Source organism: Manacus vitellinus, unplaced genomic scaffold (genome assembly GCF_001715985.3).
Source record: "Manacus vitellinus isolate BGI_N305 unplaced genomic scaffold, ASM171598v3 scaffold_6_pilon, whole genome shotgun sequence".
NCBI classification, from domain to species: Eukaryota; Metazoa; Chordata; class Aves; order Passeriformes; family Pipridae; genus Manacus; species Manacus vitellinus.
The window spans coordinates 19,599,729-19,621,744 of record NW_021940750.1 but is presented as its reverse complement, the minus strand read 5'-3'; the positions used below and the strand labels follow the sequence as shown (position 1 = coordinate 19,621,744).

The following is a 22,016-nucleotide window of genomic DNA, read 5'->3' as shown; positions in this document are numbered from 1 at the left end:
AGTGAAATGGTGCCATGGTGATGATGAAAGCAGGTTAGGAGTGGGATCCTGCACAGGTGGACAGAGCTCTGTGTCCGGGTGGTGGCTCAGGCAGCTCAGCAGTGAAGGTTGCTGCAAGGTACACTGGTGAACAGGCACTGTGGGTCAGCACTGTTATTTGTGAGGAATATTGGTTCATTTTTTTCTCTTCCACAGGACTCAGAGCAGAATTGGCTCTCCTGTCTCCCCCCAGCGCACAGGGTTATCAAGGACTGTCCGGCGCTACCCAGCCAGCAATGGCCAGCTCACCTCTAATGCACTCCCCAACGGGAATGGCCATGAGCAGAGCAGCTCTGGGCCACATGCAGTTTCCCAGGAGCACACCTTGTCTGCAAAGGGTAAGGCCTCCAGGGCTGTCACTCTTTTGGGACTTCTTGTTGGGGTGTCATGGGAAACGGCAACACTTTGACTGGGGATCCTCAAGAAACCCTGGACTCCCAGGACTGTGCTGCTGAGTGGGAAGGAAAGGGAAGGTCAGCATAGGCACTGCTGGGCTTGGTGAAGAAAGGGGCCCTACTGAAGGTGGACAAATCAGTGGAGCAAAACACTGATGGCATGAGAGAAGAGCCATGGGATGTGACAGTTGCCTCCCAGAGGTGTTAAACCTGAAGAGGGATGGCCTCAGTCTGTAGGAATGGTGTCTCCCAGCTTCCTCCTCAGTCTGAGCAGCCCTCAAGGTCAGATTGTGCAACCAATATCTGGTTCTTCCCTTTGGCTGCCCCCTTGGTGCCTTCTGACATGAGCAGGGATCAGGCCAGGCTGCTGAGACGTGCGGTTGATGGGCCTCAGCACCTCCCCAGCTAGGACAGATGTAAGTTGTTTTCTGCAGCTTGGCTCCCCCTGAACCTGTGATTCCCCAAGGAGGCACCATGTGGCACCTCAGCCCCTGTAAATAGGGCCATGAGCCTGGCTGAAGCTGTAATCTGAAAGTGGAGATTGAAACAGGGAGAGTGGGTGTTGAGCAGAGCAAGGGGAGCACATGACTCTCTTGGTGGGGTGGAATAGAAGGCTCTGGTGTGAAGCCAGCTGGTTACACAATAGTTCTGCCTGTTGTCCGTTTTTCACAAGCCCCCAAGAGCTCTGAGTGTGACTTCCCCCTGTATCTAAGGATGGTGAGGGACCAGAAGGGGATCACAGATAACTGCAGGAGGTCAGGGAACACTTGTAGGAAGACATCAGTTTTCTCAAGCCATGATGCTCTCTTTTATGAATACCAGTGTGTTCCTGTGGGAAGCCTTCCAGCGATTTAAGAGCAGCCAGTCTCCCGGCTACTATGTGGCTGGAGAAGGAATATTCTTTAAAGCAGAACACCCTTTATACTGAAGTTAGTGCATGTGTGTCCCTTCACAGGGAGTTATGCCACTCCAGCCTGGCAGGCAGAGCATGCTGCTTGCCATTTTTCATGTGTTGACAAACTCTTACAGGTGGTAGAACAGAGAACAGGCTGGAGTGAGCAAGGGACAAGGAGAAATACCACCCTGGGCAGAGACATAGACCACTCTTTGCTATGGAAATACTTTGGAGCTTAAGCTGTGAATTACCGCCCCCCCCAGCCTGGAGATGTTGTTTCCACTCAGCACTACTCTTTTCTTTTATAGGGGCCAACCTGACAGAGAAGATTAGGAAGATAAAAATCATCTTCACACCCACCATCTGCAAACAGACATGCCGGAGTGGGCGCTGCTACAATAGCTGCGAGAAAGGAGACACCACCACTCTCTATAGCCAAGGGGGGCATGACCACGATCCCAAATCCGGCTTCCGCATCTGTGAGCACCCCAAGGACCCCAGCCCACTTTCTTGCCTGCTCCCCCACTCTCTTCTTCCTGCCTTTCCTGACTCTGCAGATGAAGCGCTTGGGCTGCTGTAGGGCTGAGAGGAGATGGCCTCTCTCAGTGCCTTGGAAGATGTTTTCTGGGTTCTTTAGGGCTTACTCCATCTCTGGGGGAGGAAGACAGACTTTGCCTCTTTGCTCTCTTTTGTGGGCAAACAACTGCTGTTTCCATCCCACTCCGGCTAGAGGGGACGCATGTGTTTGAGTCAGGCCTGCAGCCAAGCCTCGCCACCCCCTTCTTCTCAGAGCCAGCTCACTGCTTTAGTTGGCATCCAGTCTTGGGGCTGACTTTCATCACCTAATTTCCTCCTGTTCTCTCCTTAACTCACGTGGCAGCCAAGAGAGCTGGCTGCAGGTTGCAAACTGTTCTTATAAACAGGGTTGCTGAAACCTCTGCTCGCCTTTCAGAGCTGCTGGGATTGCTCATCAAGTCACTGGGATATCCAGCTGTGGGTTGGTCACATTGTCTTGGAGCCAGTTGGTGGGAGCAATGTGCTGTACCTGTTGAGACTTGTCCTCTGAGTGCCTCTGTATCACTCAGAATTCTTTTAACACTGAGAGAATGTAAAGTCTGGCTGTTGTGGGCACTGATGGATAATGGTGTTCACAGGAATTTCTGCCTAACTCCCAGTCCAAAAATGTGTCTCCTTCCCCAAAACTGGGTGCTGGGTTTGAGCAAATGAACTTGAAACAGGATGAAACAGCTGACAAGCCCATCCAGGAATGTGGAGCAGCAGTGTCTCATCTCACACTGAAATGAGTCAGGATGGTCTGTCAGGGAATCCCATGCCTTGCTTGAGTGTAGTTCACGCTGAGATGCTCTGGGTCGGTCCAAGCATCTGATGAGGTCAGAAAGGACGTGATTTTGGTTTCATCTGTGGATGCTTTTTCTGAGCCCGTGCAGATGAATTGCTCTTGATTCTTTCGTCCCACTCCACACTTCTCCCACTTGAACTGCTGGCAGGGCCAGGGCTGGCAGTGAGACAGGCTCTGAGGATGTGGCTCTCTGCCTGTTCTCTCTTTCTGCCTCTCCCATCCTGCTGAGTTCCCTTCTGGGCTAGAAGTAAAAACCCTGCCAGGTGGGGAGGGGGCAATGCAGAAGTGAAGGAAATGTGCTGACTCGGCCACACAGGGCTGCCATAGCTCCTGACCCAGTCCAAAGGATCCCACTGTGTTAGTAACACCACCTTGGCCTTGGGGGGCTACCCCCCAGGGCATGGGTGCCCCAGCCTGGCTGTGGCCCTTGAGCCCAAGGAAGGGCTCATCTTCTTCAACCTGTGACTCCAGTTGTGAGCAGATCTTGGGGAAGATGGTGTTGCCCAGCAGGGACCTGAGCCTGCCTTCAGGCTGCAGGTGCTGACCCCAACACAGTGCTGGGCCTGGTTCTTAGGCACCATGGGGCTGGTGCTGGCCAGGTCCAGCTGCTGGTGTCCCACAGCTGCCCTTGGCTAAGAGGCAGTGCCTCGGTTCCTCCTCTAAGCAGACCTCTCTTTGCCTTGCAGATTTCTGCCAGATCCCCTGCCTGAATGGAGGGCGTTGCGTGGGCCGGGATGAGTGCTGGTGCCCCTCCAACTCCACAGGGAAGTTTTGCCACCTGCCAGCTCCCTCTCTAGAAAAGAAGCAAGGAGGGAGAGCCCCAAAGACCCCAGCTGGCGGCTCCATGAGGCACTCCACCTATACCCTGCCCTTGTCCAACCAGCTGGGTGAGCATGGCCAGTGGCTCCAGACTCCACATTTTCCTCCTACTTTGGGTGCTCCTCAGATCTTCATTAACAGGCCTGAGGAGGCCACTATCTCCTTATGCTTGCTGTTTCAGGCCAGTTTGTTAGAAAAGAGGTCCCTCTAGTTTCTGAAGGGGGCTGAGGATTTTTGTAGGTTTTGGTATGTTTGTCCTGTTTTTGGGCCAGAGAAATATTTTCTCTTAGATGCATTGTTCCTCTAGATTTCCTGGTGGGCTCAGTGTACCTCTCCTCCTTTGTGACTTTGTTGATGACAAGATGCTTTTTGGGTGCCAAATTGTTGCCAGATTGTCACAAGTGAGGTGTAAACTCATATTCCAGCTTCCCTGAACCCTTCTCTGGTGAATGTCCACATCAACCACCCTCCAGAAGCCACTGTGCAGATTCATCAGGTGGCCAGGGTGCGTGGTGACGCAGAGGTGTCGGAGGATAACAGCGTGGAGGCAGTCCTGGTTCCTCAGCTGGCTGCCGTGCCCTGGTACACCTATGCCCATGGGAATGGCAACAGCATTGCCGGTGAGAGCAGCCAGCAGCAGCAGAGAGTGCCAGGGCTGCTGGGGAGGTGCTTTCGGGAGGCTTTCCATGGGCAGGTAAGAGATCACCTGACAAGTGATGGAGTGTGTGTAGTGACATGTTTGTTGTTCTGGGGTATGGGAGCATTGGCTTATGGGGCGGGGGGGGGGCTTCATTCTGTGAAGCTGTTTGGCATCAGCATGGGCATCATGCAGGTGCTGTGGGCAGAGGCAGCAATGTGTTAGCACTTGGAAGAAAAAAATTCTTTGCTTTGGTCCAACAGAGAGACCTCACTGCCTTGCCCTGACCAGGCTGTGCCCTGGGGCAGCACAGCCCAGACTTGATGACTTTCACACACAGTCTGGTTTGAAAGGAGTGCCCTATTTATAGCAACATTTGCTGCCATGCTCTGTGATTATTGTAGGAAACGTATAAAACATAGGAAAATTCCTTTCCCTCTCAGACGATAAATGGAAGTCTGATTTCCATGGAACGACGCCTTCCTGGGCAGCTTGATCGGGGCTTGGGAAGCAAGTGCACGTGAGGGACTTTCTCACCCCTGTACCACAATCATCATAGTTTCTTATTTTGTCTTTCCCCATATGTTTCTCTTGTGTCACTGGAAAAGCATTGGAGGTTTTTGGCACCCACAGGAACACCTGTGAGCTTCCCCACAGCAGCTCGTGCTCAGCGAGACCCCCCAGGCCTGGCAGCTGGGGACTCAGCACTGTCCCCACTGCTCCCCAGCCTTTTCTGGGGGGCTGCTCCCAGTTCCCACCTCATCTTTCAGTCACTCCCATCCAAGTAGTTTCTAGCAGGAAGTTTTCTTAAGCCATTTTCTAGTGCAAAAATAAATTATATCAGACCCTGAGGCTGGAAAAGCCCTGCTCTCTGTGGAGATACAGCAGCTCTGTGACCATGGGAGCAGATGATGACGACGATGATGCACAGAGATGCTCGTGAATGCCTAGAGAGGCTGTGGGAGATGCTCTGGGGTCGGCAGGGGGTACTCTTGCTGAGCTCACACCGCACCCAGCTGAGGTGATGCCGTGCCTGGGAGAGGGTGAAGAGTTCCGCGGGGAGCGCTTGCCTCTCCCCTCTCAGCCACAGCCGAGCCGATCGGTATGCGAGTGCTGGGCAGGCGGCCACGTGTGGCTGGGGGGGGGGCCAGCTGCCAGCTTGTGGGCGCGGCTCCGCTCTAATGGGGAAGCCTGTAATCCAGAGGGCCTTGCCGAGGGCGGGGGAAAAGAAACTCATTCAGCAGAGGAAAGTGCCTGACAGCGAGCTCCCTGCCAGGCTTAAGTGGTGCACCCATTTCACTGGCTAATCAGCCAGGCACGGGGCTGATCCCTCGAGTGATACCATCTCTGGTTCATCTCTGCTCTGTTTGGTATCACCTTCCCCTCTGATGAGTGCAGTCAAAGGAGTTCCTGTCAGCACAACTTTTTGCTGTCTTAATCCGCATCCTTGGTCCCACTGTATTCCAGTGGGGAGCTGTAGTGAGAGGGCCATGCCAGCCTCTGACCCCAGACAGTTGTCCCTCACGCTAGCTCTGCTGCTACTGCACCAGCTGGCTGCAGTGGACAGGCGCATGTTTCCTCTGCATCCCACAGAAGCCTGATCTGCTCCTCTCTCCACAGTGCACCAACCCCCTGCCAGGGCTGACCAAGCTGGAGGACTGCTGCGGTAGCGTGGGGCTCTTTTGGGGTGCAGACCAGTGCCTGGCCTGTCCCCCCCGGCCAGGTGAGTACTGCTGCTGGCCGGGACAGCATGAGAGATAGCCCATATCCTCAACGACCAAAAATGGTCCTGCTGCCTCCTGCAGCAGAGGCAGGGAGCAGAGCTGCGGGTCCCACCTGCATGGCTCTCCTTGGCCCAAGGCCCTTGGGCATGGGCATCGTGTCCCTGGTGAGTGCAGAGCCATGCTGGCTGCTGCCCCAGACCAGCAAGGAGCAGTGCTCTGGTTTGGGTGCTGAGCCCAGGCTCAGTGCTTTCTACCTAAACCACCCCTGCAAAACCCCACTGTGGCTGATGGTTCCCACCGTGCTAGCCCCACTCAGAGGAAGAAACTTGAAAAAAGCAGCCGTGATTTTAGGAGGTGCAGTTCTAGGTTGGAGGAGGAGGTTGCAGACTTGGCCCTATAGAGTTACGGGCTTGCTCTGGGCCCGACACGGGCTTGGCAGGGACTCTGGAAATAACACTACATCAAACAATTGGCAGGAGTGCACCCGGGGTCCGTTCCAGGGGCACAGGCGTCCAGCTCTGTTTCTGCTGCACTTGGGAGCCGGATGGACTGATCCAGCATGAGACGGGGATTCCTCAGCCGCTCTGCTTGGAGTGCTTCATGACTGGCACAGGCTCTTGTGCTGTGGCCCTATCCCATGTTGTGGGAGAAAGGCTGTGTAGAAGGACTCCTGGATGGAGGGGAGACAGCCCTGTGGGCACAGTGGGTACGGCATCCAGTGCTGACTGGGTCTGGTGCGGGACAGGGCATACTTGTCCAGTGTAACATGGACAGGGAGCTGCTCACCTCTCCCCTGCCTGCCTGGCTGCCCTCTTTCATTGCTGCCTGGCTGCCTAATCACATCCATTCACTGGAGCAAAGGACTAAAGAAAACAAACCCTATGGTTTGGGAGACTTTTGACTCCTGAGTAGAGTGTAGGTATCCAAGGTGATAAGTTTTGTGCAAGCAAGTGTGGCATTGGCAACTTCTAGCTTCGCCCAGAGGTTGTCCTGCTCAGTTACACACACATTCCCAAGAGCTGAATTTGTGTCTCATTATCCTCTCTCAGTTCAGTTCCTCCTCAGCCAGGGGAGGGCTGGCTGGAGCCAAATTCCTTGCAATCACAGACGAGGTTGTCAGCATCCTGGAACCCAGTCCAGATCTGGGGGGCTCTGATTGGTGTCATCTTCTTGCGCTACATGGCTCTGCTGTGGCCTTGGCCATGCTACTGCTTGCCTGCCCTCCCCCATGTGCCAACCCCAAAGGAGCCCTGGGCACATGTGGTATGGGAGTGACCATGGGGTTTGCAGGTTCAGCACAGACAAGGAGATGCCCCACATAGGCTTTAGCCCCCTCTTCTTTGTCCTTCAACTTCACACCCCCACTCATGGCTTTCTCTTCCCCATCCCACAGCAGTGTCCCTGTTTCTCACCCTCTCTGTGATCTCACCATTAGAAAGCAGAGGGGCCACTTAATACTTCAGTTAAGCTGCAGGTGGCTGCAAAAACTCTGTACCTTCTTTCTCCTTCTCCGTGCCAGGATGCAAGGTATTACTCAGTAGCCAGAGCTGCAGTAGTGATTTGCTCTGCTGGACTTAGAGTTTCAAAATGTGTCTAATCATGGGCTTCTAAAATGTGAAAACAGGCACAAAATACCCCCATGTCCTCCTTGCAATCAGCCAGCCAGTAGAGCAAATGCACTTAAGAAATGGCTCCTAGCTACCAGCAGGGCCCACTTTCACAGCTCAACACATGCCTTGTGTCCCAGCAGCAGTTGAAACTCAAGGCAAGTTGTCACTGCTGGTCTTTATTGAATGGACAGATGCTTGTCTGGCTTTTTTTTTCAGATTAATTTCATGGATGTATGAAAAATGTATCCCTGTGGGTCTTCTGTATTCCTCTGCCACAAGAAAATTCCATTTTCAGTCCCTCTGGCTTTGGGTGATAAAAGTTCCTCATTGGAGACCTAATGGCTCTTGCTGGATTTTGTTAGGAATTCAGGCTAGTTAAAGGGGCCGTTTTCATCCCGTTTTAATCATGTGCAAGTATCTTCCTCCTTCAGCTACCTCTGACTGACGGCCTCATAACCACCCCCCCATGCAGGAGACCACACAATGCAAGTGCAGGGAGTTGTAAGGCAGACACCTGATGGAGGCAGCCTAAGAGAGCCCAGCTGCTGTGGAGTGGGAAGCCCAGGTGGATGGCATGCCAAAGAAAGGCATCTTCACACACAAGATATCTGGCCCCAGAGCGGAGTCAGGGAAACAGTCCTTTCTCAGTGATCTTACTTCTTTAACAGAGCCACTGAGCACTGTTACCTCTCATTGCCTTGTGCCTTGTCTGCCAGGGCTTCCAGTTCCACGCCAGCATGAAGGCATCACTCCACATACTTCCTGCCTGTAGACTACATCCGATGCTCACATTCCTTCTGTCTTCTGGTCTTGCTGACCTGTGTTGTGCTCACTCAGTCACTGGGCTGTAGTTCAGTGTCTCGTGCACAGAGATAACATGTCCAGGGGATGTTTCCAGCTTTCTTAGCACTGTGATCTTCAGAAAGAACTCCTTGCTCTTTTGTGTAGTCCCAGGGAGGCGTGCACCAGAGCAGACTTGACAGCACTGGGAATTTAATTACAGCAACTAGAGACAGAAATGGCAGAAGCTAGTTCAGTGTAAACACTTACAAATGTACAGAAGTGCAGCCAGGCAAGAGCTAGACAAATGGGGAACTTGTTTGGATTGACTGTCTGCCCGAGACAGTGATTGTTAGTAGAGTCTGGATTCGTCCAGATGTCTCCATCGTCTGCAGCTTTCATGTTTGGTACATGTTTGTGTGTGGAAAGATATCAGAGAAGAAGAATAGGAGGCAGGCTTCTGTCTGAGCAAACTTACCATGACCAATCCTCACTATTTTTTGTGTTTTGCTCAGCATCAGAAAAGCCAAGGCACTCAAATGCTTTGTTGCATCCTAATGGGACCATGTTAAAAGCTGAGTTAAAAACTGAGGGTTGACCTGGCCAGGGGTCTCTGTAGTGAGTGTTACTTTAGTCTCAGAGATTTCCTTAGGCCCTGCTCAGGCTGTGTGGTTTGCTGCTGGGGAGGGTGTATGTTGTTCAGTCTCTTTAGAGAAGTGGGTACAGAGATGGATGTTCAAGCAGGCTATAGTAGAAGTCTCTGGGAGTTGCTGTTGCTCATGCAAGTGACAGATGAAGATAGGAACCCCAGGATATGTCAGAGACAGCCTTGGGAGAAGGGGGAGAACCAAGAGCTTGCTCCTTGAGCTGCTGGAGCAAAGGCTGTCATCCAACCCATGAAAGAAAGAGATGAGCCAGAGGCAAGGCCCTGGAGGGTGGCAGGACACCTGCATACTGTCGTGAGGCTGCAGTCCTTCAGCTGTGGTTAGAGCTGGCTGGATGAAATGTGTTGTGTTGCAAGATAGAATAAATCAAATGGAGACATCCAATGACCCTCACACGGCTTTATTTCTTGGAGGAAGCAGTGGAGCACACACTGAAAGGCTAGAACAGAATGATAGGAGCAAATTGGAGCTGGAAAGTAAAACTTGGAGAAGGGTGATAGTAGGAAAGGGGAATTGGAGGCTGAGGAAGCAGCTGAAGTAGAGACACTTGGATGTGTCTGGAAGGAAGCTCAGGGACCAGCAGTGTGTTTAAGCAGTGCTGGTGAGAAACCTGCACTGAAGTAAAATCCTGTCCTGTAGCAAGCTCAGGATGTGGGGCTAGTAGCAGGCACACTGCCGGGCAGAGCTACTCCTGCTTGCCTGCCAGACCATGCATTATTTTGGGGTATACAGTGGTCTGTGGAGAAGAATATGTTGGAACAAGGATAAGAGATGGTCCATGGAAACTAAACCCAGCAAGACGAGAGCTGCAGGTCGACACAGACCCTGTGGCAGGTGTGGATTTGGACACTGGTGTCCCTGAAGGCTTGGCCCTTCTCAGGCACATGGGGATAAAGGAAACTAGTAGCAGAGAGTTCTGCCCAGAGGGGTTCACAGTCCTGCTCTTCTACCTCCTCCCTTACCGTGAGACTATACACCTCGGCAACCAGCAGCACTGCAAGAGAAGCCCAAACCAGTGATGAACACTGTCTCCAGTACTGCCCAAAAGCTACAAGTCTCACCTTTCTCTTCAGGTTTGGGAGACTTTCTGGGTGCAGGAGTAAACCTGTATCTTCCAGGTCCTGATTTTTCAGTGCTCCTGGCCCCCTATTTCCAGCTACAGTCAGTCTGAGCATGGGCTGGGCTGTGCACCCACTTGTGTTGCTCAGTGCAGATCTTCCTGCACTGCTTTCTCTCTTCCTGCTTATGGGTTTTAACTGCATTAAGAAACAAGTCTTTGAAGGCTATTGTTTTGTTTTTATTCCCACTCCTCATGTTTTTTCAAGTTTTTTGTCCTGGAGAAAAGTTTGAATTTCACTGGAAAGTTGGATCTTGCAATGTCTGGCTTGGCATCCGCAGCACACCCCAAACGGACCTCCCACTGTGAGAGGGGTGGCAGCTTAACCATGGAGCTGTCATCATCAGAAATACCGAGTGGCTCTGCAAGCTGCACGCTCCCTGCGCTGTGCCTGCAGGCATTGAAACAGCCACAGGAAGCCCCTTGAAAATCAACCCCTTGGTCTGCTCCTGTGAACAGACTGGGGAGGATACAGGGAAAAAACCCTGGAAATATGGGAAGGAGGCTATGGAGGGGGTTGGTTTTGCCACTGTTACCATGTACCACCGGGAGTCTGTCCAGGACGGTAAAGAAGGCCTGGAGGTGGCAAAAGAAGTTGAAACTTCTGCAAGGTTGTGCCAGTACCACAGAGAGCAATGCTTAACCTGGGAAAGCACAGCATTTTCAGGACTGCCTTGTTCTGCACAGTGCTTGTTTTGCTCATCATTCATGTGTAGCATTGTGGTATCAGCATACAGCAGCACGTTGTTGCAACAGTGGGGGTTTTTAGGTACAGAGGTATCTTGTCCCAGCTGGAAGCCACTGTGGGAGCAGAATGAGGATCTCTCCGTTGAAACATCGAAAGGCAATTAGGAATTACCAGAATCTTTTTCCTTCAAGCATCTTTTTCACTGTGAAGATCTTTACTGACCACGAGTAGAACTAGAGGGCTTAGTTTTGTATCGCAAATGACTTTAGTATGATAGATGGAAAGAGTTGAAAAAAATGGGCTTTCAGCAGCTGGGCATTTCCTCACTTCTCATCTGACTGCAGGTTTGCCTCTTCCCCTTTTAACAAAGTGATATTGGCTGGACTAATGAATGTATTATCTCATCCTACAAACATTGGCTCACTTCACTCTGTTGTGGTTACCACCACTAGTAGAAGTTTTCCACTGCACCATCACCCTGAGCTTCTTCAAACAGTGTTTGGGGAGCCTGGACTCTGGGGTAAAACCTTTTCTCCTGGGAAATGATGCAAAACTAGCCTAGCTGCTTAAAGGTCATCCGGCTAGGCTACAAAATCCCTCTGCTCAATTTCCATGCATTCGTTTCCCTCCTATTATGCTCTGCTTGAGTATTTTTCTAGCTAGGAACAAAGGTGCTGGTGGAAGTCCTGGGCTGTAGATGCTTCTCACTCACCTCCTTCCTGAGTTTGTGAGCATGTTGCATGCACGTTCCTTTGTGCAAGCCTGGCCCTGACAGGGATGCCCAGTGCCTGCAGAGCTTGCAGAAAGTATCAGTGGGTGGTAGAAGAGCTGGAGGGAGCAATGAGGAGAATGGAGAGGCAGTCCCTATGTGCAAGTACCTGGTGAGCACATTGCTTTGGCACAGCACCCACAGGGCTGAAGTACCCCGGAGGCACGGCTCTGAAATCACCTTCAATCACCAATCAATGACCTTCAATCAGAAACCAGGATTCCCTGCCCTCAGCAAGCCTGAAGTCCCTCTGCCTGACAGATGCAGCTCAGCTGCTCCATCCCTAGCCTCAGGCTCTGGGAGAACCCTTCCTGGAGAGAGTGTAGACAGACAGACAGATACAGGAGTCTGGGACCCCCATCTCTGAATGTTGACAGATTTCTATCCTCTCTGATCATCAGATCAGCTTTTTCCCTCTGCTGGGTTCCAGAGGAATAACCTCCTAAGTCAGTCTGTCACTCCTGCCAATTGCATGAGAGAAGGTTGGATGTTGATCGCCTTTGCAGGAAACTCAGGTGTCCTAGGTTGTTTCTTTCAGGCAGTTTTAGCCATCTCTAGTGTAGTTCAGTAACATCAGAGCTTGTGGAAGGAAGTGGTCCTCTACTCAAGAAACCAAGTACAGAGCTGAGAGTTAATAGCTTACACCCTCCTGTAGCCACACCCTGTCTTCCCTTGTGGCCAGGTCCTGACAGAAAGAGAGCAGCCTCCATCCACTACTTGAGAAATGTCTTAGTTCCCCTTGGTACAGAGAGATCTGCTCACATTACATTCCAGTTATTCTTTGCAGGGAACATGGGTTTCTTTGCAAAGTTAAGGCATTTGTCCATAGCTTCACAAGTGATTTGCTGAAGTAGTAAGTTGCAGGTTTCTGCAAACTGGAGTCATATGAGTGCTGAGGTGGCACAGACCTGCACACTCACCCACCCACCACTGGCATTTTCTGCCTTGATCTCTTCCTGGCAGCATCTGGTGGAGGGATGCTGCAGTATCTGTTTCTCCGCAAAGGCTTTTCAGAGAGGGAGCACAGCTCTGATGCATGTCATCACTGTTTGATCTCCAGCATGCTTGGCTTCCTCTCAGAGAGCTCACACATAACAATGCTGCTTCATTTGAGCATCTGTTATCACACTGTGCTGAGGTTGGCAGATGCTTCCAAGCACAGTTAATGCCTGTCGGCAGCCTCGAGCCCACAGGCTGTGGTGTGTGAGTACCTGGAATCCCACCAGGGTGCTGAGCTTGAAGCCCATAAGCCAGAGGTTGCTTTTACCTTCCCAGAAGGCTAGAAATGTGCCCAGCGATTCCCAGTATCGCCAGTAGCTCCTTTGTCCCTAACATCCAGATATTTGTTAGCTTACAATTCATGATTGAACTGTTAAAGGGGATAAATAGATTTTTTTTGGTCTTTGTCATTCGTTCAGTCACTAAGGGTCAATCTGCATACAGAGAACCTTATAGCTTCATTTAATGTACCTGAGGAACCCAGGCTTTCTGTTCTTCTTCCTGGTACAGGCTGGTAATAGCTTGTTCTCATGTCTTTTATTTCCTAAGTGCCTTTATCCTAGGAGGCTGGTCCCTAACGTTTGCCTTTCAAGAACTGTCCTAGAATGGCTTTAAGTTGCTTTATAAGGTTCAAGTGTCGAGGACAAAGAGTTATGGACATACCTGTTCTCTGCCCCCAGAGTGTTGTTTGTGTACTTAAACTTTGCAGGCTCTTACCTGTCGCTGATAATGTCGGAACGGCCAAAGCGACACGAAAAAGGTTCCAGCAAAGTTTATTCCAAGGAAAAAGCAGGGACAGCCACCCGGGGCTGCTGCGCAGCCCCTTAAGTACAGTTTTTGAACACACGTAATGCACACGGATAGGACAGTTCAAACTTTCACACCAGAATTCTTACAGCTAATAGGTGCATTTTCTAAACTCTACTTTCTCACAAAAAGTTTGCTCTTTCTCAAAACAACCCAGTTCTTTCCCACAACAGTCCCGAGCACTTGCTCTTATTTTTCTCTCATGTTGATGTTCTTCCCAACCACTCTCGTTCAAAACAGGTCCTTGTTCTCATGAGACAGTGCTCCTGTTCTCATGAGACAGTGTTCTCTGTTCCCACAGGACAGCTTCTTCAGGATGCATCAGTATGTTGTCAGGATCAGGGCCTCCATTTTCAGTCCTCTCTTTCAGTCCATCTCAGGGGTACACTTTGATCTGGTCAACATCTATTGCTTCGTCAGTATGTGCCAAGGTGCTGACAGACCCGCTGTCACCTGTGACACTTACCAACCATTTCCTGCTGTAAGGATGGTCTCAATTTGCCCCTGGTTCTTGAAAGCTGCAATGCATTAGGAATCTGCCAGACCCTCAGTATGACTGTTGCCATGGAGGCCTTTCCACGTATGACACCAGGGAGTGAGCTACTGATGCTGGGCAGGAGGAATTAAGAGTGGTGGGAATACAGAGGGACAGTCACTTAGCGGTTGCATGCACGTCTTGTTCCCAAGTGTAAGATCTGGAAAACGGAGAAGAAACCCCACCCTGGGAAAATCCCAAGCTTAGACAAGGCACCCTTCTTCCTACCCCACCCCATGCTTACTCACTTCCCAACTCATCCACTCCTGGACTCCCTTTTCCTTGCTCCAAAGTACAGTGCCTAAATTTTACTTCCTTGGAATTTATGGGTCACATTTTACTTGCCTTTAAAAATTTTGGAGAGATTTAATTGTGTGTGTTATAGGCCATTTTGAAACCCACAAAACTATTTTAAGCAGCAATTTGAATTTTTCTTTGACAAGAGGGATTGGGGCAGGAAATCACATGCAGCAGAAAAAGGGGGAAATATAATAAACAGGCTGTGAGCTATTATTTCAGCAGCTTCTCAATGACCTCAGCCATTCCTTTCACTCTGATCCTCCTTGTCATGTGCCACCTGGCTATCCGGGCTAACCTAGAAGTAGCTGAAGTGAGACAGTGATAGATATAAAGTAGAGACAGCACCTCTGGGTCAACAGGTTGGCACTTGTCAAGCAGCATAAGACACTGCATGAGAAATGTGGCTGCTCCCACCTTTCCCTCTGCCCTGGGAGTCATCAGAGGCAGACCTAGGGCAGACTTTTTCCCCTCTGCAAGGAGGGCAGAGAGAAGGGAGGATGCTGGTGGCTGGTTCTACTGCCAATGTCCCACACTGTTTGCTTTTCTTCCCAGCACGCCCTGTGATTGAGAATGGGCAGGTGGAATGTCCCCAAGGATATAAGAGGCTGAACCAGAGCCACTGCCAAGGTAAGGATGCTGCTTTCATCTCTCTCTCTCCTTCCCACATCCCCTGTCAGAGTTGTAATTATCTACACAAGTAAAATACAATTATCTAACTCCCTGATATAGATCTGCAAAAACATGGCTTGTAAAAATCTCTGTCCTTTCGTCAAGAGTGAAAGAAAATCAGGTATCACTGGATTACATGACTCAGCTGATAAACACAGTCAGCACATAGCTGCGCCAGCACAAAAAAACTCACCTGTTAAGCCCTACTACTGCAGTAAGGACTCATGTTTGTGCTCTGCTAAGTATGAGTGTAAAAACACTTCTTCTGTGGTCTGAAGCAACAGAAATTCTCTTGCCTAAAAATATTTGTGAAGGTTGTCAGCTTGTCCAGTTGTTCATTTACAAGTGGGTGAGTGCCATAAAAGCAATTCTTTCTATTCTGAGTGTGTCATTAGTCCATGCTGCAAGGCTGCCTTGCCTGCCCCATGCTGCCAGGATTGATCCATTTCTCCCTTCCATGGTCCCTCAGTTCCATATGAGGAAGGCACCATCTTTCCGCTTTGCTCTCTGGTTCATGTTTATTTGGCATCTCTTGGATCCACACTGCTTGTGTTTTTCCATGCTCTGACTGAAGAATAATTTTGTGGTTCTCTTCTTCTGATTCGTGATAAACTGAGAGGTGTCATCTCTCAAATGCAGCAGGGAGCCAGGTCCCTGGCCGTGCAAACCCAGGGCTGGCAATCCAGTGACTCATCTCTTTTAGCTGGGACTTTCCACCATGCTTACTTAATTAATGATTCAACCTCCCCACATTGTCCTAGGGGAGAACTTTCGACAACACAACAACATCTGTTCTCCTTGGTGCTCAGATCTCATCCCTTTATGTGGCCACAGACAGTGCTACATGTGTTATGAGGAGCTACTAGGAGACATCAAATTGGAGGAGCAGAGCAGCTGGAGAGACTCGTGTCAGCAAGCAGAGACCTGAAGTGCCTGCTCTGGATTTGTGCCCCTTCTGGAGCAGGGAGAAGCTCAGAGGAGCAGAGGGAGATGGCAGTACAGATTTGGGTAGGAAGATGTTTTTCCACTGGAAAAAGCATGAACCAGGAATTCGTGCCTCTGTGTGCTCCTTCGTAAGCTGGGCTGGATAAGTACTGTTCTGCAGACACTACTGCCTTCAGGATTTTTCCTGTCTCTGCTGTTGCAGTGGGATGTCTGCCAGGAAGCCCAGTACCTCACTTCAGGGCCCAGAGGGAGCATTTGGGCTGATAGATGTAGGAGAGGCTACACAGGCCTTTTGCCAGGCCAGGTAGGAGGGGAAACTACCTGGCTTTGCAGGCTGTTGTCAAAGTACTGTTGACTGGAGGATGGCCCTGGCAGAAGCCCACTTTCTTCTGTTCAGTATGGACAGAGAGGGTTGTCTTTGGTGCCTTCCAGCAGAGGAAGAAATGGTTCATCTCTGCAGGATCTTCTTTCCTTTCCTTTTCTTGCTGCATCCCATTGGGCAGGAACAAGGCTGCAAGGAGTCTGAGTTGAGAGTGCCTGGCAGATCCAGCCAGGGAACCTCTCAGTGCTGCTGGAACCAGCAGGAAGAATGGAACTGGAAGGGATAATGTGGACCACACACTGGCACCTCGGTGTCCATACATCCATATGTCCTTGGAGTCCATATATATATTTGGTATCTGTTGCTGACTGGGGTCCTTTCTGCTCACCAAGTACCAGGGTAAACCAGCCTGAACCTTTCCACCACAGGCTGCCTGACTCAGTATGACTTTTTCTGAGGAACACTGGCTTGTGCAGGGTGGGAAGAAGCAGCTGAAAGAGCATACAGATCTCACTTTGGGGTCCCTGAGGCCTCTTCTTGTGGGCTAGCCCTGGCCCTGGCATGCTGCAGGGGGTAGGAGTGCATAGTTCTGAGTGCACCTGACTGCTTCTGTTCCCAGTGGGAACTTCCACTGTGGGTGGGTCCTTTTCTGACAGCAGAATAGATGGGGTTAGACTAAGGCTGGGATGTGGCCCTGTTTTGAATTAAGCCTATAAAACCTAGCCCTTGGTGCTTGTTTGTTTTGTGCGCTCATTACTCCAATCCCTTCAAGCCCTTTGCTTATATGGAGACAACCGCTTTGTCCAGTTGGTGTGTCGAAACAACATAACACTCTGACCATGCTGGGGAGTGACAGGGATGAGCTGTGAGGCTCCTCTGGAGAGCCCTAGTGTCTTCTCTGAGTGGAGTTCCCAGCTTATTTGGAGTCTGGCCACTGGTTGTTCTCAGGAACTCTGTCCTGTGCTTGGTACAGAGCAGGAAACCACTGCATTGTGCAGCCAAATCCTACTCCTCCCTGGCCTGCTGCAGATTCCTGTAGCGTTGATACTTCTCATTGACTTAGCCTCTGGCTTGGTCTTCTTGGCCCTTATATGTCTCAAATGTGTATGGGGCAGCTGGTGGGATGAATGAGGGAGTTTAAGAGCACAGGACTGAGGAGGACTTCTCAGGTCAGTAAGTCTGAACTTCAGCTGTCATAGCTGGCTGAGACATCCTCTTTCCACCAAGCAGTGATGCTTTGACTCTGAGGAATAAGGTAGTGCTGGGAAAGCTGTTCCTGTGTCTTCCACCTCTTCCATCTTCAGCCAGTCTCTAGAGCACCACTGTGTGCTCTCAGGGCACCTGAGGTCACCAGGGCCTTGTTCACTGCCATTGGGACTGCCCTGTGTCTTTGGAAAATGTTTGGCATGATGCTGCCTAGTGTCACATCTTGGCAGCTCACAGCTGTCCTGTGAGCAGTGAGTGTGCCCAGGTCCCTCCCACTGCCTCCTCCCACCTCTTAGCTTGTAGTATGTGTTCCTGTGGTTTGTCCCAGAGCAGTGTTGAGGTTCATCCCACTCCTGCCACTCTGTGCTCTCGTTCGACTCTTCCTGCACTGCTTGTGCCTCCTGACACAGCACAGTTCATCAGCATTTTACTTTTCTGGGCCAAGCTGTTTAGTGAAGATTTAATGCTACATCAGTTCATGAGGAGGGCTTCCTCTTCACTCTCCACCTGAAAATTGCCCTCAGCTCCCGTTTATGTACCTTTTGCCAATCTCTGTCTTCTCTGGCTTAGCTCATACGTTCCTACATGTGCTGAAGGAAAGTCTTTACTGCAGGCCAAATGAGTGAGCCTAATGGTGTTTCCCTGGGATAAACCCACCTTCCTTCCCAAAGACTGTGTCTGATGCATGCTGAATCAGGGTCAGTGGCAGAGCTTGAGGCAGGTCTTGAGCTTGGCAACTTCCTACTTGCTCAACCTGTTCCTAGAAGAAGATGCAGTGAGCCACAGCCTAGCCAACATCCTTCTCCCTCTGGATGGGATCAGTCACTGCTCTCCCTGCATGCTGGCACTGAGTTTCTTAACAAGGATCATCCATGGATGATGGCTCCATACAAGCAGGACCAGAAATCAGGAGAAAGAACAGGACTCATCATTCCTGGCTTGCAAACAACAGCCATGATGGCTGTACAAATGACCCTAACAGGGTGGTTCACCGTAGGGGCCACGTATGTTTTCCACAAGGACCGTGAAGCAGAGCAGTCATCTACAAGCCACTCCTGCAGCTGCAGTGAGCAAGCTCTGCACTGCAGATGTGGGACTACTGTCACCACAGAGGTCCCCACCATGCTGTTTGGTGCAGAGGCTGCCTTAGACACCAGCCCAGCTGAGACCCCCTTGGTCTGCAGCACCTGAATGGGAGGCACTGCTTAGGGAGGGGGTTTAGTTCATCCTCAGCTTCCTCACATCTCACAAAGCTCTCTCCTCTCCACAGATATCAACGAGTGCTTGATGCAGGGCCTGTGCAAAGATGCCGAGTGTGTGAACACCCGCGGCAGCTTTCGTTGCACCTGCAAGCCTGGCACCATGCTAGACCCATCCCGTAGCCATTGCATCTGTAAGTGCTCCAGGGAACTCACCAGTTTGGGAAGGGACCTGAGCGGGAAACCATGGCTGAGTGGATGCTGCAGTGTGCTTCACATCTGCAAATGTAGTTGAGTTGTGCTGTTCTGCACTTGTGTGCAGAATGGGTACCAATCTTGCGTTATCCTTCTCTATGGACTTCACATGGTCCCTGCAGTGGCTGGAGGGAATGTGCCTGTGGTGTGGTAGTGGAGGACACACCCTCCTGGGATGAGAGAACTCCCACAGGAGCTGGATTTACTTGGGGCTGACACTGCTGGGTGAAAGGCCTGATGGTTGATGGCCAGGGGTTGTTCTGGAGAGAAGTCAGGGCAGCCCTCGAGCAGGATGGGAGGCACAGGCAGAGAAAGGGGCAGGAGGGAGAGGTGTGTTCCCCCCATTCTTTCTTTGGAGAGCACAGAGCTTAACCTCTGGCACTGACACTGCTGTTGTGTTTCAGCGGACAAAGCAGTGTCGATGGAGCAGGGGCTGTGTTACCGCTCAGCAGCCGGAGGCGTGTGCACCCTTCCCCTCTCCCACCGCATCACCCAGCAGATCTGCTGCTGCAGCCGTGTCGGCAAGGGCTGGGGGGAGAACTGCGAGGAATGCCCTATGCCTGGCTCAGGTGAGACGTGCCCGCATTGGCTTTGCCTCCTTTGGTTAGACTGCGGTCTGGGTTTGCCTGAACACAGACAGCTGCAGGACCCAGAGCTGAGCAGTGCAAATGCTGTCTGTGAGATGGGTACAGCAGGATGCAGTACCCAGGATGCAGACCTGATAATACTGGGAAGATACAGAAATCCCTGATGGAAAACCACTCCAGAGGGAGTGGCTGTGCCAGAGGGAGAGCACAGCCATGTCTGTGCCTAGCTTTATTCGACAGCTCTTTTCTCTCATACATCTTCTACTGGGAAGAAAGCCAAGTGAAGATGAGTTCGGTTTATCTCAGCATGAGGTCGAGTGGAGGGTAAAGCACCAAAATCCTCAGGGATCAGAAAAATTTTCAGGTGGTTTGTGCAGAATATCTTGAGTGACGTGCAAAGCGCTCAGCCTAGAGGTACCCTGGGTTCACTTTTATCTTCTCCCTTGCTCAGCTTGGACCTTCCTGTGGCATGATCCCTTCCTAGCAGTACTTACCATGGGAAGAGATTTAGTTTTTGGGGTCTGGGAATGCCTATTAGAAACCCACCCTGCTCTGTGAGCGCATTCCTTCTGCTTGAAGTATCCACCGACTGCGGTCCAGATGTGTTTCAGTAAGGATTTAACCCTTAGAAATTGCAGGAAATGATAGGATAGGGGAAACTGGCACCTGCATTCACATACATGCCTGTCCATTTTCACTCCTTTATTCCACTGTACCACTATCATGTCTGGGTGTGGTAAGCCAGGTGATCCCTACCACAGTCTCTTCCTTCTAACCTCTGACCTCTAAAGTTTTGATTTTATTTTCCTTTACAGAGGCCTTCAAGGAGATTTGCCCAGCAGGACATGGCTACACCTACTCCAGCTCTGATATCCGACTGTCAATGAGGAAGGCAGAGGCTGAAGAGCTGCCCTTTAGCTTGGAAGAGCAAGGGGAAAACAGCAACTGGACTTTAGATTGGACATCAAGGAGACAGCAACTGCAGGACAGCCTGCGTGGGAGCATCCTGGAGGCATTCCCCTACCCTGGCACCTCAGCAAGACAGGGTAGTGTGAGGTCTACTGCTTAAACAGCTCCATCTGGGCCTTTAGCAAGGGTTGAAAAATTCTCAGGTCCTGTCATAGACTACAGATGGATTTCTGGTTGATAAAGACTTTCTATATCTATATGACTATAGCATTCCTAAGGCATAAGGCACCATGTCTTCAAGCCTTTGGAGAGAAGGTTGAGTGTTTCAGACTCCTGCAACTGCATCTTTGCAGTTGGTGCTGAGTGGCCAGGCTGCCTCCACTAGGACCTCAGGTCTGCATGGCAAGCCCTGCACTCCAGTCCCTGAGCTTTTGTCCAGCTCAGCTGGAAGGCAGTATGGCCAAATGCTTGTGCCAGTACTTGCTGGAGTGGAAGCTCCTGGGTTCTACCCAGTGCCAGGAGTCCAGGTGTGTTGGCTTTGGGAACAAGGCCTTGTGGAGGAGCATGAGGGACTGAATGGCAGGGTCACAGAGGTGGGGTGAAGTTAGGACAGCCAGGGTTTGAGAAAGACACCTATCTGCCTTGTCTCTACTTACCATGCACTCTTTCCCTTTCCAGGTGAAATTTCTCCTGCCATGCAGGTGAGTAAGGTATGTCTTGCTACACCTGGGTGCATCCAATGGTAGCTTGATGGGCAGGAAGCAGAGTGTCATAAAAATAAACCAAGAGAGGGTAGAACTAGATTAGATATTAGGAAGAAATTCATTTACTGTGAGGATGGTGAGATGCTGGAACAGGGTGCCCAGAGAAGTGGTGGATGCCCCATCCCTGGAAGTTTTCAAGACCAAATTGGATGAGGCTTTGAGCAACCTGATCTAGTGGGAGGCGTCCCTGCTCATGGCAGGGGCATGGAACTAGATGGTCCTTAAAGTTCCTTTCAACCCAAACTGTTCTATGATTCTGTTCCTGCTCACATTCTCTTACTGTTCGACCAGGCAGGTGTGTGAGTTAAACATGACTGTAGCCAGTTCTACACTGCATATTACAAGGTTTGAAGCTCTAGACAGGAGAGTTTATCCACGATGGACTCAGTCCTAAAGAGCAAAAGGGTGAATTACAGAAAGGATCCAGCCCACTATAAAAGGACACCAAGAAGAATTTTGCTTTGAAATTCTAGTCTGTGCTACAAATTCAAGTTTGCCCTGCTTTCACTGGCTTCCATGAATATCAGCTGTACTTACACAGCTGAGGTTTGGGCACTCACTCCCTGCTGTCAGCCTGGCCTGGCTGTAGGGCTGATAGGGTAGCAGGATAAGGGTAACTGCTGCAGTCTGCTGGGACATGCTCCTCTCATTGAGCCCAGTGTTGTGCTCAAGCCCAGCTCACAGGCAGGTCTCCCTGTGCTGGGGTGAGTGCAGCAGAAACATCAGGGAAGCAGTCGGGGCAGGAGTCTCTTGCACTGGCTTGTCTGTATTCACCCTGTCTGATGGGAGCAGCCTGGGGACTGATTTTCTGCCAGCCTCTTCTAGAACTGGCTTTCTTTATTGTGAGTCGCACTTAATGTGTGCTTCTTGATCCCTGCTGTCAGTAGAGGTTCAGCCATATCTCTCCTGAGCATCTCTGTGTCCTCTTGCTATAGCAGCTTATCCCTCAGAACATACTTTTAGCCCCTATGAAAGAGAGCATAGCACTGCCATTGTTGCTGCTTCATAGACATGAAGTGAC

At 50.8% G+C, this 22,016-nt stretch overlaps 1 protein-coding gene across 3 annotated transcripts in view; it reads left to right on the top strand.

Moving 5' to 3' along the window:
- LTBP2 (latent transforming growth factor beta binding protein 2) overlaps window positions 1-22,016 on the top strand; it is a 95,376-nt gene that overhangs the window by 55,481 nt on the left and 17,879 nt on the right. For all 3 annotated transcript variants that reach the window (XM_018082375.2, XM_018082374.2, XM_018082376.2), the window contains exons 4-13: window positions 196-377; window positions 1,638-1,808; window positions 3,376-3,576; window positions 3,934-4,202; window positions 5,766-5,868; window positions 14,692-14,766; window positions 18,552-18,674; window positions 19,140-19,304; window positions 20,138-20,368; window positions 20,910-20,932. In XM_018082375.2, coding sequence (XP_017937864.2) covers window positions 196-377; window positions 1,638-1,808; window positions 3,376-3,576; window positions 3,934-4,202; window positions 5,766-5,868; window positions 14,692-14,766; window positions 18,552-18,674; window positions 19,140-19,304; window positions 20,138-20,368; window positions 20,910-20,932 — 1,543 coding nt within the window. The remainder of the gene's footprint in view (window positions 1-195; window positions 378-1,637; window positions 1,809-3,375; window positions 3,577-3,933; window positions 4,203-5,765; window positions 5,869-14,691; window positions 14,767-18,551; window positions 18,675-19,139; window positions 19,305-20,137; window positions 20,369-20,909; window positions 20,933-22,016) is intronic.